The sequence below is a fragment of the Calypte anna genome, chromosome 1 (genome assembly GCF_003957555.1).
Source record: "Calypte anna isolate BGI_N300 chromosome 1, bCalAnn1_v1.p, whole genome shotgun sequence".
In the NCBI taxonomy this organism is placed as follows: Eukaryota; Metazoa; Chordata; class Aves; order Apodiformes; family Trochilidae; genus Calypte; species Calypte anna.
The window spans coordinates 64,181,654-64,197,407 of NC_044244.1; the positions used below are offsets into that span (position 1 = coordinate 64,181,654).

The 15,754-nt window shown below is 38.2% G+C and overlaps 1 protein-coding gene across 1 annotated transcript in view; it reads left to right on the forward strand.

Moving 5' to 3' along the window:
- The window catches only part of KCNC2 (potassium voltage-gated channel subfamily C member 2), a 46,769-nt gene extending 34,483 nt beyond the window's left edge, over positions 1-12,286 (forward strand). Inside the window, exons 3-5 of the mRNA XM_030457750.1 lie at positions 4,983-5,913; positions 7,928-8,095; positions 12,150-12,286. Coding sequence (XP_030313610.1) covers positions 4,983-5,913; positions 7,928-8,095; positions 12,150-12,286 — 1,236 coding nt within the window. The remainder of the gene's footprint in view (positions 1-4,982; positions 5,914-7,927; positions 8,096-12,149) is intronic.
- Positions 12,287-15,754: the final 3,468 nt, after the last annotated feature.

Here is a 15,754-nt window from a genome sequence, read left to right on the forward strand (position 1 = left end):
ACTTCTCTAGTGAGCATCTACCATTCCAACATCTACCTCTCCCCCCCCCCCTCCAAATTCCCCCAACTCCTATTTGAATAAAGGTTGATCTTTTAATGCAGTTCTAATTCTGAATGTCTTAGGGGACAGAGAGTCTGAATGGTCAAGAAGTGGTTTGAGCAGTATATTTGTTAGGAATTAGGAGTTTGCGTAGAACACTACTTCCACTAGCATTCTGCTATTTTTTTTTGTTGTTGTTCTGTTTTCGGTTTCCCCAAGAGTTACCAGGGCAAATTTCATTAGAGACCAGGGAAGTGTACTTTCATTCAAATCCTAAAGAAGCAAATCACCTGGAAAGTTCATAATGAAATAATTCATCTTTGTGTTCCCTACCACTGCAGAATGGTAGAAGAAGAGCAAGTAGTTGAACAGATGAAAAAGTGCTGAAGAAACAAGGTGAAAATGAAGACTGGGCCTGCCACTAGACTTCTCTGCTTGTATGCTATTAAAGTTGTGGGGTTTTTTTAATCATGCATTGTTTTATCAAGATGTATGACTGTCAATGGTATATAAACATAGATAATTTATTACCCTTCAAATAAGGACCGTAAAGCCTTAAATAAAAAAAACACAGAGTTCCCCAAAGCCCTGTTTGCTACTTCATAAATGCCACCACGGTGACTAACTTCTGATGGTGTGTCAAATACATATTTCAGCAGCAACAACACTTGTACAAGCAGCCCACTCCTTACTTAGGAGAAGTATTCAAACAGACAAAACCTGTCTTGAAAGGAATACAATAGCAGTAAATATGTTAGGCCTGTGGGCAGCATTGTGTGTCACTGCTTTTGCAGATTACATGCACAGTCTCTGATGAGTGCAGTCTGGTAGTTTCAGAAGTGACTATTCAGTCCCCTGGGGTTCCCACTCTGTGCATAATCAACAGCATGATCTCAAATTGTGTCAAAGGAACCCTCAACTGCGTAATTGCCTGACTCTGGTCTTGGCCAAAGGAAGTCTTTCTAGAGAACTGTGTTCCTTTAATGCGTAGTTTCCACTACATGCTACAAACTTTGCCTTTCATATCTGTGAGGATTGTTGTAAACACATCAGCTCAAATTAAAATCAATGTACAGTTATTTTCTTTAAGATAGCCTGAAATCCTAGTTTTAATGGAGCAAGAACTACCCCAGCCAGGGCAAGCTGAATCTGACACAAAAGTGATTAGTATTGATATTACTGAACGCTTTACTGCAGATGAATTTTAGCCATCCAAATGTTTATCCTAAGTATACATTTCTTCCCATGCCCCATCGTGGGGAGAATTTAATCAAAAAGACCCTGGAATGTGTCCAATGCATTCTCCTATTGATTTTTTTATATGTAAACTATTAATGTGAGTTTAAATAGATGAGATTTAAGTTACAAGGAAAAAATATTTACTTGCTGAATAATAGTTCTAAAACAAGTGTAGTTGTTCTACAAAGCAGATGGATGGTAGCTTTACCCAGCAAGTTGAAAAGGCTGGCTCTGAAGACTACAGGATTGGGTTGAGCACTCTTGCCCTTTCAGCTCCTGGTTCTGAATCTTGATACAGAAAATTCATTCCTCAGTTCTCCCAATGTCACAAGAAAGTCCCATTTGGTTCTCTTCTGCTGCTTGCAAGCTCCCTTTCATCAATAACAAGCTCTTGGATAAAGCAGTCTTCAGCATTATGATGGTCTGTGTACAACATCACTGATACTTGTGTTAATCACTTCAATCCCGAGTATAAGGATTAGTGGCAGTCCCTGGAGTAAACTGATGATAAAGCTCTAAGAAAATATTTAAGCTAAATAATTTTGCCAAAGCAGATGCTTTTAGATAATAGAAATTCTTTTGAAATGGGGCCATATATGGCTGCAATGCTAACAGTTGCCATGACTACAGTGTATAACATAATCAAATGTTAATAATATGAATTAAGTAAATGTATAAGTTGTATTTTGAAATATCCATGGGGACAGAGGACTGGAGGAACCTCTTGGGTCTTTCAGTCCAATTGTCTGTTATCAAACGCCCAATGTCATATAATCCCTCTCATAAACTTGTGTAATCTTTCTCATATGCTTAAACATGCTTCTCTCAGGATCTAAAGCAGGGAAATGAACCATCTTTAATCTCAGTTCAAATGTCTGCTTTGAATAACGCAAGAATGAACTCTGAATGTGGTAGCTGTCTGAATATCCTAATTGTTGTACTGATGCCTTTTTCTTTTTTACATTCCCTTTCTCATTTCAGTTCAACTGTCACTGTTATCCCTGGAGACGGGAGTAAGCGGAAATTTAATGTACTCGTAAGGCACAAAGAGCATTTTATTTATCTTTAGGAAAACCTTCAACAAGATTCTGGTCGACTAGTTGACCAATGCAATTTGCTTGCACCATGAGGTCAAAAGATAGGTCTGAAAAAAAATAATGTGTATGAATGAACTAGTGTTGTTTGGGGTGATGTGCTCAGTTCCTGAGAGCCTGGATAAGCCTAACTGACTGCTGTTGTAATGAATAATTCACTGTCTCTAAATTTAGCTTTGATCTATGTGATTGTATTGTGAGCTTGAAACTTATATACGTCATGCACAAGATCTTTAACAGTCTTGCCCTTCCCCCTCATAAAAACTCCCTTCTGACCTCAAACTGTTCTCCAAGTGCTTTGCTCATTCAGCTGTACCAGAGTGCTAGGGTGTACAGTTCATCGGTTTTGGTATCTCAAATATTTTTTTTCTAAACCTTGAAAGACTTCTGAGAGGCTTCTGTGGGTTCATGGAGGAATTTCAAGGGCACTGTCTTGTCTGGCCTAGGAAAATGCTAAAGCTGAGACATTATTTTTATTTTATGGACTGTCCAGTGATTTGACTATAGAGAGGAATAAATCTTTCTCTGAAGAGTAACTGTTTTAATTTTATTAGATAGTAAATTTTTTCAATTAAGTTCAGCATTTATCCTGAGCTCCCTTCTGCTTTCCTGGCATTTAGATGATGTGGTGGAGGAAGCCTTAAGCCTCAAAATGAAGCCAAGTTGGGAGGGAGAAATATCTTTCATTAGACCTGTAATTCATTTGGAAAAGGCAGATGAGTTTGCAGGCATATGCGCAAGTTTCTATATTCAAATATAGAAATCACAGAGACCACACGCAGAGAGTGCACCAACAAAGAAATTATAGAATCATAGAATGTATTCAGTTGGAAAGAATCTTAGAAATCATCTAATTTGAACTCCCCTGCCCTAGGCAGGGAGACACCCACAAGTCCAGGTTGATCAAAGCCCCATCCAACCTGGCCTTAAGCACTTCTAGGGATGGAGAATCCACAACCTCTCTGGCCATTCTGATGAATTTGTGAGTGGAAGCAGGAAAGATACTTCAGAAGGCTGGAACAGGGGACTATTGGGTGGTATCAGCACTGAAACAGAAGGAGGACAAAGTTACTTTTGGAGATGAGAAATGGGTAGGTGGTCTTGGTTTATGTTACAGAAGGCTTTGAAGATCATCCAGAAATGTGGAGTGAAGTAGAAACATGCAGGGATTGAGACTAAGAGAGTTAGCTGAGCATCGTGGTGCAAGGAGCCAGGGGCAGCCTTTGACGTGAAGGCTGAGGATTGAGAATCCGGGAGAGGGGAGGTGCATCAGCTTTGGAGAGAGAATTGTGTGAAAATAAGGACAGACTTGTTATACAGTACATGGCTTCACAAATGAGGCAAGAACAAATTGCACGGGAGGATGAAGAAAGAAAGTTTAGGATCCAACTATAAACCTATGGAGTAGACCTGGGGTTGAGAAAAGGAGTAAAGTAGAAGACAGTACCAGGGCAAGGATACACTGGAGTCTGAAATCCAGAAAGGGACACACTATGGGTACTTGCTCAAGCTGCATGCATTTGCATAGGAGATCTTCTGCTGGGATGACCGTATCACCTTCTTAGGTGAATCCCCCTTTATTCCTTTGGAGTGTCTCAGAGTAGCCTCTCTGATTTGCCTCAGAGTAATAAATAGCCCTTACTAGCACTCCATCCCTCTGTCCCAGGTGTGCTGCACCACTTTTTGTTACAGGCAAGCATGAGACAATTAACACCTGTACAGGACATTTTTTCAATGCTTGACTGTGATGACTGAGTTGAAGATACAAGCAGTAAATATTTTAACATCTTTAACAATCCCTCATGAAGGCTGTCTCCAGGTTATTTAACTGTATTTTGTCTCTTCGTATGCCTCCACTAGAAATGAATTTGTATTTTCTATTTGTTCATCTTGTCCTGGATTTGCAGTTTTGACAGCAGGATTGTGGATCCTAGTAGACCTGCAAAGCTCTGACACCACAGCTGAGGGATGGTCTGCTAGGTTTACTCTTAGTCCTACCTGAGAGTATGAGTGGTGGGTGACTGTGAACTAAACAGACTCTCCAACCAACTCTACTATGCAAGGCATTTTTTATCAGTAAATATCATGGTTTGGGGAATCATGAAAAATCCAAAAGAAAGGCAGTGTTTGTATCTGTTTCTAGGCCCCTCTAAGGTTCCTTTCAGGCCAGGTGTTAATTCATGAACTACAATTTCAAGACCATTAGGGTCAGCCCAATTTTCTGCTCTTTCCCAGTTTTCAAGGTGGACAGCCTTGAATCTTGCAGTACCTGGGATATGTATGGGGACTGTTTGTAAAGTACCTTAACAACTGAGTGTAATTTAGATGATTTAGCAAAGATTAAAGAGTGTGTTGCCACTTTCTGAATGAGTTGCAGTCTGCCATGGTGGCCATTGCCAAGATTTTTCCTGCTCCCAGACTACTGGACTCTATGTGAGAGAGATTGTCTTCAGTTCTTTGGCCTAGATGGAAATTTTTATGCATACACATTTGTGAAGTATCTGGACATGAATCACTAGAATATTTATAATTATCACTGACATAGTTAGTTTGCTAGTGATGTGAAGAGCTGTGTGGTTCTCATGCCTCTTTTTCCTCTTTATGTTTCAGTTCATTGCCTTTGCCTCTTTGTTCTTCATCCTTGTTTCAATCACAACCTTTTGCCTGGAAACACATGAAGCTTTCAATACTATTATTAACAAAACTGAGCAGGTCATCAATGGAACAGAAACTGTGCTACAGTATGAAATTGAGACAGATCCGGCCCTGACATACGTGGAAGGGGTGTGTGTGGTGTGGTTTACATTTGAATTTTTAATACGTGTTATTTTTTCCCCCAACAAACTTGAATTCATCAAAAATCTCTTGAATATCATTGACTTTGTGGCCATCCTGCCCTTTTATCTGGAAGTGGGCCTGAGTGGGCTTTCGTCCAAAGCTGCTAAGGACGTGCTTGGTTTTCTCAGGGTGGTAAGGTTTGTGAGGATCCTGCGAATCTTCAAGCTCACCCGGCACTTTGTGGGACTCCGAGTGCTAGGACACACTCTGCGAGCCAGCACCAATGAATTTTTGCTGTTGATCATATTCCTGGCACTTGGTGTTTTGATATTTGCCACTATGATCTACTATGCAGAGCGGGTAGGAGCCCAGCCTAATGACCCATCTGCAAGTGAACACACACAGTTCAAAAATATCCCTATAGGCTTCTGGTGGGCTGTAGTCACCATGACCACCCTGGGATATGGGGATATGTATCCACGAACTTGGTCAGGCATGCTGGTGGGAGCCCTGTGCGCGCTGGCAGGGGTGCTCACCATAGCCATGCCCGTACCCGTGATTGTTAACAATTTTGGGATGTACTACTCCCTGGCCATGGCAAAGCAGAAACTGCCAAGGAAGCGGAAGAAGCACATCCCTGCTGCTCCTCAAGCCAGCTCGCCCACCTTCTCCAAGACAGACTTGAATCTGGCCTGCAATAGCACAAAGGGGGATATCTGCATGGGCAAGGACAACCAGCTGATGGAGCGCAACAGATCATCAGGTAGGACCCACTGGAAATGCATGTCCTTTGAAAACACAAGTCCTATGAAAACTTAAACCAGTATGCTTGGTAGGGGTCAGAAAGAAGACAGTCTTTCTGCCAGAAGACATAGCTTCCACCCTTCTCTCTCCAGTGTTTGTGTTTGTCAGTCTCATAGAGGATGAAATAGGTATAGCAATGCTCCCAAACCTTTATGTAGCTGGTCTATACAGTTTTGCTTGCTCTGTTGAGAATGCTTTCCTGCTGATAATATCAACCTTTTCTTTTGCCTGTTGTTTGTGGTGTTGTATGGATGTTGTTTTTCTGCATGACTATGACTACTTGAGCAGCCACTCTGTCCCACCCTGTTGCACTCCATGGTGTTTTGCCTCAATGTCTGTCTCTTGTGTCAGGTTTGCCTGTGCCACATCGTGGACTGTTAAGCAAGATCCTACAAAGAAGCAGTCATTTAAAACGAACAGGTGCTTTACATCAAAATCCCAACACTCAAAGGAAATAAGAAGAAATTATCTTTCTAGCTTTCTTTCCATTTGACATTCTGCTTCCCTGGCTAGAAGAACCTCCTTTGTCTGTATTAGATGAGACATTGCATTGTATTTAGTATTTAATTGAATGATAGTAGCATAGTCTATATAAACTTTGTCAAGAAAAATTAAAATTACTGCCCCTAGCAACAAAATCATTCTTAGTGTTTATTCTTATGATTTTTATATTATTTGTTACAGTTTCAAATGATGGATAAAGACTATTTTATAGTAATCACTGCAAAAATTCATATCAAATGACAGCGTCTGCCCCTCAAAGCCACTCCCCCATATTCCATATCTCTTCAAATTACAGAGTAAATTGAGGGTGAAATATAGTAAGTTTTACAGGACTTTTACTGACACCCACTTTCAGACATCTTTAATGTGTTAATTTTTTCATGCCACCAAGTCCTACTAAAGGTATAGAATGTATTCCAGAATGTATCATAGAAGTATTCCAGAATGGAGGAGGATCAGTCTGATCAGAGCAAAGAGGAATCTTTCTCTGTCGGCAGCTTTCTGTGTCAAGGTATATTCCTTGAAATTAAAGATGCAAAAAGGACCCATTTTAAAGTGTTATTTTTCAGTAGTGCCACCACTCCCATCATGCACTGTAGCTTTAGTTCTGGTAGAGAATGCTATTATAGTCCTTAGGACTTCCATGCAAAACTCCCAAGGCTTAAGATAGTCCTTTGAATTACCAGATCAGAGAAACAGGTTTAAATGCAAAGGTAAAGCTGAAGTCAGTAACATGCCATTGCATGTGCTGAGCAGAGAATTTTTTATTGAAGCATGCCTGAATCTGAAATAGTAGACAGTTATAAAAGAGTTCTTTGGGAGTGCCAAATCAGGAAAGGTGAGATTTGCTGCTTGACAAAATAAACTACACAGGCCAAAGACAACATTTACTTGTTGGATAATTATGATGACCAGCAGTGCAACTATAATAGGTTAGAAGAATGAAAACTAAGTGCATTACTAATCAGGTTTTATTGCCAAATGTTGAAAATATGTTGTTTTTGGGGAGAGTTTGTCTTTAAAATATGCTAAATAACATATTCTAAGCAAAAATTACTAAAATTACTTTTTTTTTTTTTTTTTTTTTTTTTTTTTGCAAAAATCATAGCCAAAGTACTAAATACTTGTTTGAAATACCCAAGGCTGACTGTAGTCTGAAAAGTTACAATCCATACCAGACAGCTACCTGAGTCTTGCACTTCTTATTTCATGTTTGTTTAGTAGAAATTTACGTGAGGTTTAAAAGAACAGGGAAGTCAAATGATAATTTTTTTTTCTTGAATAAAAAAAATATACTTTTTGCCATTTTGTACTGATTAATGGTAATTGCAATTTTGTTTTTCTTCTAATAATTTGTCTTGTAAGTATTTTTGAGTGATGGGAATAGCCAACATCTAGCGTAAGCTCTTTGTAAATGTCTCATTTCCTCATTCATTATTGTCTGTAAATGGGCATGGTGCTTTAACCAGTGTTATCAGGTGAAGACAGTGCAGGAAGTGAGCAGCCACTCTCACCTGGAGAAAGGCTCCCTCCAATCAGATGGTCTAGTACGAGAGACAAAAACAGAAGAGGAGGAACATGTTTCCTACTGACAACAGGTGATTACACATGTGCTACTAATGGAGGGATCAGGAAAGGTATGGACTTCTTTCATTAGTTCATGAAAGGTTACTTAGTAATGTGCTTGTGAAAAGCAAGCTTAGAGTAAAATGTTGTGATCTTAGAGGAAAGGCTGTACTCAGAATGTATCTTTTTTTTTTTTCTTTATTCCTAGACTTTCTTTTCCTTTTAGGAACACTCATCTTCTTTAGTCTTCACAAATTATGCTTGATGTTGAACTCTTATTTCACTTGTGTCTTCATTTGTCTCTTATCATAATGGAAAAGCCTGAAATTCAGAAATTGCTCATCCAACCATTCATCACTAAAAACCAATTGTCATTTTAAAGTACAAATTAATTATTTAATAACTTTGATCTGTACTTAATAGTCTAGTAGAAATTACAGCTGAATAACCTGCACTTAAAAGGTTGAAGTGTAAGAAATGAGGAACTTTTTTGTTCTGAACACAACAAAGCATGCCATATGAGATGCTATTTAGTTTTCTTTCAATGAAAAGTGAGTTTATAATGCCACAGAATGCTTCCTCTTTGTAGCATATCTCTAATGCTCAAAGGTAACTGTCTGCACCAACCAGCATTCAACTACAACGAACAGTGTTTGACATTGCAAGGTGATGGAAATGCCTTTCTACTTACTCAAGCCTCTTCAAATCTGATTACTCAGAGGCAACTGATGGTGGGGCCATCGGTTTTATCTGGATGGGAATCTTACCAAACCCAGCAATACAAGTGGTAGTTTTTCTGTTTCTGCAGATAAGAGTTGCTTTGATTCCTGGGCAAATTGTATCATTCCAGGTTCATGTGCACGTAGCCATGTAGCACTGGACAAAGATTTTTGTCTGAGATTTCTCCTCCCCTCTTGTGAAAACAGAGAGGAGAAAAAGTTTGAGAGTGGTGAGACATATATTCAGTGATAATAAATCAGATTTTATTCATCAGCAGTGTTCTTTTATAGTGCAAATAAAACACGGCATCACAATAAGGTGGATTATTCTAAGAGCAAGATATAATAAACAAAGATCATGGTTTTGCTAGCTATAGACATTGCTTACAAGACACAGCACTCTCCCACAATTGGAACATTTTGCCTGATTAAGACAAAAAGTTGATAGAATACTTAATCCCCTTTTTTCAGAGAAGGTGTCCTACCAATTCCTTACTACTTATCTGGTGATGAGCCTTGCCTTATCTTTATTGTTCTCACAGCAGGTCTTGTCTCATTGCTATATTTGGTTGGCCTTGCTTTGCAGCACGGAACTTTGCCTTTTCGCTAGCTCTCAGGTCTCTCAAATCATCGAGGTGTCCCTCCACACTTCCCCTTTTTTTTAAAATTATCTTGTTTTATGTACAGAAAACATGACTGTCCCAGCTCAGGACTTCTCTTGTGTTTTGCTGCAAATATTCTTTTCCATTTAAAATGTATGAGCTCTGTTGATTGAACTTGTGAAGGCAAATAGACAATGAGAGGTCCAAAGAGGTCGACTGTGTCTATGCTCCTGTGTTTTATATATTCCTATACATAATGTTTAGATTAAATGTAACTTCATCTCAAACATGTTTTTGCGCAGATTTAGGACACTCCACTGAGTTTATATTCCTCATTGTCTTCTCAATAACTAGTGTTATTTAAAATCCAGTGTTTTAAGGAGGTCAGGAACACCTGAGTAAGGCAGACTGCCTTGGCATCTTGCAAGGCAAGATTGTTCACTTCTTTTAGAAATATTAGTATAAATATTTGAATGCTGTTCATTTGGCAGTTACCATAATTCGAACAAATCAGAAGGAATAAACAAAGTTATATTAACTACCAAACGTGTTCCCAGAAAAATAAAACATACATTGTACAACCATATAAATATTTTCATTTTAAAATCTAGATTACAGAAAATTTCTTTATAGTTTTTGCTGGAAAATGGGACTTGAGTTCAGAACTGACAGTTTCTTAATGAGAAATGTGTGCTTCTACCTAGCTCTGGTGATAGCTTTAGCCTAGGCTGAAATTTAGGTAATAAGCAGAAAACATCTTCAAGTTAGAAGGCTTGAATTTAATTCATACATCAAGTCTATTACTTTTTCATTTTATTTTTTCCTTACTTTTGTTGCATTCTTCTTGATTGTTTCATTCCTTCCTTTGTTCCTGGTCGTGTTAAATGATCACTTATTTATTCTGAGCTTTTTTGCATTAGTGCCTTATCTTCATCTCTAATAAAAGAATCATTCAGACCTTATCCATATACCCCACTGAAATACCTGAAAAATGAAAATGAAAAAATACCATGCTAGTATCTCTACTCATCTTGTGTGTAATTTTAATTTTTTAGGAGTTTCTGTTTTCTTTATCATCTTATATCAGTTCTTCACTTTCATAAATAGAAATGTAGCAAAAAAAAAAAATCAAGAATATTTTTCCATTTCTGTGGAAAAAAACCCCAGTAACTTACCCAATTATTTTAATTTTTCCCAAAGTGTTATTTTTAAAGAGGTTGTTAAATACACATTAGCACTGTTCTTCCCTTTTGTTCTCATTTCAAACAAGGTTCTTTCTATTCTGTGTAAATACTGATAGCAACTGAAAATCTGGAGGCTGTTTTTGAAATGCATCAGAACTTTGTGGAGCATCACAGTTTAGCCTGCCATTGCAATCTGGAGGTAACATAGTTCAGATTTTTGGTAGACATGAGTTTATGCATTTGCTTTAAGTATAGTTTTACAGTATTTAGTCCTAAATAGGTAAAAAATATGTTAATTGCTATTAGAGAAGAACCTAAGATATGATTTTTTTCTGAAGATAATACCACTTATTGCTATATGAAAATATGTAATTTAAATTAGTAACTATTTCCTATTGAAAAGAAAAAAAAACAATCTGGTGACTTCTTGTGTGATGTTCAGTTGTATTGTCATTGACATTTTATTGTTTCTTTGGGGAAAGGCTCAGTATTTCCCTCTAAGCAATTTATACCTAAATGACTTAATCTGACAAATGCTTAGATGGAAACTTGTCTTCAAGGTAATCAGTAGTGCCACTAAATCAATAGGACTTCTCACGCTTGCAGTGAGGCATCTGTGTATTTGAGGAGGATCCAGTCTGGCTTCATCTTCATTGTCTTTGCTTTCTAACGTCTCTGTCCAGACTTACGGGCTTTTATTCATAAGTGGGCTTATTCAGGTGAAGACAGGGAAGCAATTAATGGTAATACTTTTCTGTTATTTTACAGAATAGCCTCTGCAAGGTGAAAAAAATAATCTGTATGTAGCAAAAAGCAGGTAGCTAGAACTCACATTGTATGTGAACATAGTTTCCTGCAAGTGCAAAGTTTCACATTGTGAAGCATTATCTGGTAGCCTCATTTAATGAATAATTATTTACTACTTGTGAAAGTGGATTAGTAACATTTATTTAATTCGAGTCAGCTGGAGAAGGAAAGTAAGTATGATTTTTTTAAATTTGCCAATCAGGAGTCATTTGCAAATATGTCAGAGTCTGCTATCTTATTATACTTTAATATTAGACACAGAATCCTAAGGTTAATATTTCTGAAGATAGAATTTCTTTCCTATGTTACAATTCAATCCTCTGCAGAAGTGATTTGTACATACTGTATGCAAATTAACTATTTTTATTTATTTTCTACAGAAAAATCATCCTTAATATAAGAGTTGGGTTTAGAAGAGATTATATAATTCCAACAGTCTTTATAGTCTGTCCTAATGAGATTTTGTTTATACTTAGCCAGATAGCTTATCCAGTAATCCTGTTGGGATCCTTTATCTTGCGCTCTGTGCAACTGTGCTGAAGCCAATAAAGCTTCATTGAATGCAAAATGAATGTGGGAGGGCTGGTCAGACCTCTTGTGTGAAAGTCTAATTTTCTTGGAAAGAATAACTGCATTAATTTGTAAATAATTTTATTAATTAATATCTCTTTTCAACAATGTGTCTCATAATTGAGTTATTTTGCAGGCAGATAACCTCCAAGTCCCAGATAGCTCCTTGGATTGCATTACATTGCATTGTTTGTCTATTTTTTGGTTGAATTCAACTGATGTCTCTGCATTTTCTCATACAAGGCTATGAAAAATCTCGAAGCTTAAACAACATAGTTGGCTTGACAGGCAATGCTCTGCGACTGTCTCCAGTAACATCACCCTACAGCTCACCTTGTCCTCTAAGGCGTTCTTGGTCTCCCATCCCTTCCATCTTGTAACCCAGATGGCATCCATCAGCTACATAACACATCAAACACTGTTAACCACTTTACTGAAAATAAAAGTAGCATTAACCATAGGTTCCACAAATACGGTTAAACTCCTGTATGATCTAGCTGTCAGTAGTAAGAAATGCCATTTGGCTAGATGAAGATCTTGGCTTTTAAATATTACCTATGGTAGCGCTTCTCCCTTCACCTAATATATTGTTGTATTTCTTGTGGCAATAAAATAACAGGTACTGGATACAGCTGGCCAGTATATTCAATAATGATTTGCAGGGAGATTTACTTAAAATACTGTGCTTCCAACTAATTATCTGTCACTCCCTTGACCCCCCATTTCTTGTGACTCTTACCCATTCTGAAGATGTCTGGAATAGTGTCTTGGTTGCACACAATGTGACTTGGGTCTGCTCATTTGCATGGATCATCACCTGACACGCAGTGTTGCTGATCATGGGGACCACTGAGGACTCTGGATGTGTGTTCTCACATTGTACCATCCTGTTGAAATGAAAGCACTGATAAACTGGCCTGCATGTGGGATTTTTTTTCTGTTTCACCTTTTTCCTTTATTTTTGAACAATCTACTTATTTATAAATGGCTTTATTTTATTATTAACTTACTTTAATGCTATGTTGCTGTATCAGAGTTCTGAATATCTCTGGTTGTTTGCACACAGATAACTGCAAAGAGGTTGTCATTACTGGTTACACTCAAGCAGAAGCCAGATCTCTTTCTTAATGGCTTGGGGAAGGCACAAAACATGCAAGAAAGGTAAATGCCATCCAGACTTGCAATTTTAAGCTAGCAAGTGCTGCTTGGTACTTGTAGTCATTTCTCGACAACAGGGTTGTTCAACATTTTCAGAAGCTGAGTACCAAGTAAAACAGATGATTACTGTGGGTTTCTGGGCCATAGTTCTCAAGTTGGGTTTTTGACCAGCCTTATACCTCCAGCTCATGATCTTCAAAAATGTCTTCAGTCAATGTTTTTTGAGGTGCTTTGTCCTATGTGTTGTTTGTCTGTCTATTTTACAACCTGTCTGCTGTTTTCTCCATCTGTCTCCATAAAGCACAGAAGTATCGTTAAAATTCCCCACTTTTTAAAGGTTAACTAAGGACATTTTTGTCTTTTTTTTTTTCCCTCATAAAGGCTATACTTCCTTGTATAGATACAATATGTATATTTTTCAAGTGCAAGTTAGTCTTGTCTCAACTAACTTACGTGAGCACTTTGAAGATATTTTTGACTGGGATTTATTAATGGCTTTACAGTACTGAGAGGTTGCTTGTTTAATCAGTCTTCCTCCTGGCAACCAGCACTCCTTACAGTTTTGAAACTTTATCTCCTCTAGTGACTTCTTCTTTCAATAATAAACTCTGTGCAACAGGAAAAATGCAATGGCAGATTTTATGTTATGGGCTGGTGAGGAAAAAAATTATTCAAAGCTGTAGAGTTTTAGAACTACACAAGGAAGACCATAAAACCCCAAATCTTATTACATCCTTGAAATCATTGAATAATCCCTGATTGTCATGTTTTATTTCTTGATAGGAAAAGAAATATAATTTTCTGTTGACCATGAAATACATTCTTTGTATATAGCCTAGCCCAAGAGCATGACCTGCATGCCATAATTTTTGTACAATAATGTATTTATCAAAGTATACATTTCTGCTACTTAGAGATGTACATTGATTTAATTTTGGTAAAATATTTTCAATAGAGAGATAACTGCAAACAGCTTTTAGCAAAGGAAATAATATAATATCTGGTGCTGCTGTTATATTAACTACAGTGTTGTACAGAATGTATCATGGATTTTTGACTGATGAAAAGGCATAATGGAATTTAGCCATACCAAGGACCGTACGGGAAAAAGACTGCTGCTGCTGAATGGGATCTGATAAACAGCTCACACCTTGAGGAGGTCACTGAGACTTTACATGGGAAGTAGAGCTTATTGAAGAGGATTAACAACTTGTAAATACCGCCGCCAGAGTATGGGGTGACTAGTCACCATTTATGAGTCAACTGTAAATAAAACTTGTGCATGGAATATCAGCTTTTCTCTATATCAAGGAAAGCTGGAATCAAGTTGTTGTTGCTAAGGCTCCATGCAAAGACCCACACCCCTGTGCATTCCTGGTTCCTGCAGTAAGTTGTGCTGTGGATCATGCGAAGACACACTTAATAATGATAGTGATGTAAATGACATCTGTCCTTCCCTGTCTTATATCAATGGTATATTTTGAAAAGTTCACAAGTATGAACAGAGTAATTTTGCATAAGTCCCTACTTTCCCAGTGTGCTATGACCTATATTTGTATGAATTCTAGTGTACATGCTAAGTCCTAAGTGAACTTTTCACATCAATAACAGAATTGTGACTGCAGAGAAACATCACTGACTTTGTTCACAGCACACAGTCCTCTTTCTTTGTTACCTCAAACTCTTAAGTATAATGGGAAATAAAATTCTGGCAAGACTATATTGTTGTTTGTTTTCTTTTCAATTTAGTGTTGCAAACCCAACATCAGTAAGTATAAAAGTTGTATTAAAATTGCATCCTACAAATGTTTATTTTACATGAAAGAGATATTCTTTGAGAGTTACTCTGCAAAGGGAAATGAGAGTGTGTGGCATCTGAGTTGCTTCTGGCTTCATTTTCCTCTATTTCTCAGCTTCCCAAAGGGGTTTGTTGACATCTCAGTCATCAGCATGTTGATCTGAGCATAAATGTTCTGCTTGCTCTACATGCCCAGGTAACAGTTGTTACCCTCACCAGCTGGCAACTAGGTTATTAAAACCCTTCTCAATGGGAGAAAATTGATAGTACGGGAAGGGGCTCAGGGAGCATTAGAATCCATTTTGCCTGGTGAGAGAGCTTAACTTTCCAGGCAAATCTATCTAATACTGGCTCATCAGAGAATCATGGAATTTTCAGGGTTGGAAGGGACCTTTAATATCATCTACTTCCTATCCCTCTGCCATGGGAACCTCCCACTAGATCAGGTTGCCAAGACCCTTGTCCAGACCTGGCCTAAAAACCTCCAGGGATGGGGCTTCCACCACCTCTCTGGGCAACCTGTTCCAGTGTCTCACCACCCTCATGGTAAAGAACTTTCTCCTAACTTCCAATCTAAATCTACTCTCCTCTAATTTGAATCCGTTTCCCCTAGTCCTATCACTACCTGACATCCTAAAAAGTCCATCGCCATCTTTCTTGTAGGCCTAGAAGGCTACAATAAAGTCTCCTTGGAGCCTTCTCATCTCCAGACCAAATGACTGCAACTCTCTCAGTTTGTCTTCATAGGAGAGGTGCTCCAGCCCTCTGATCATCCCCGTGGCCCTTCTCTGGAAACACTCCAGCATGTGCATGTCTTTCTTGTAACAGGGACTCCAGAACTGGGTGCAGTGCTCCAGGTGGGGTCTCACAAGAGCAGAGAGGGAGAATCACT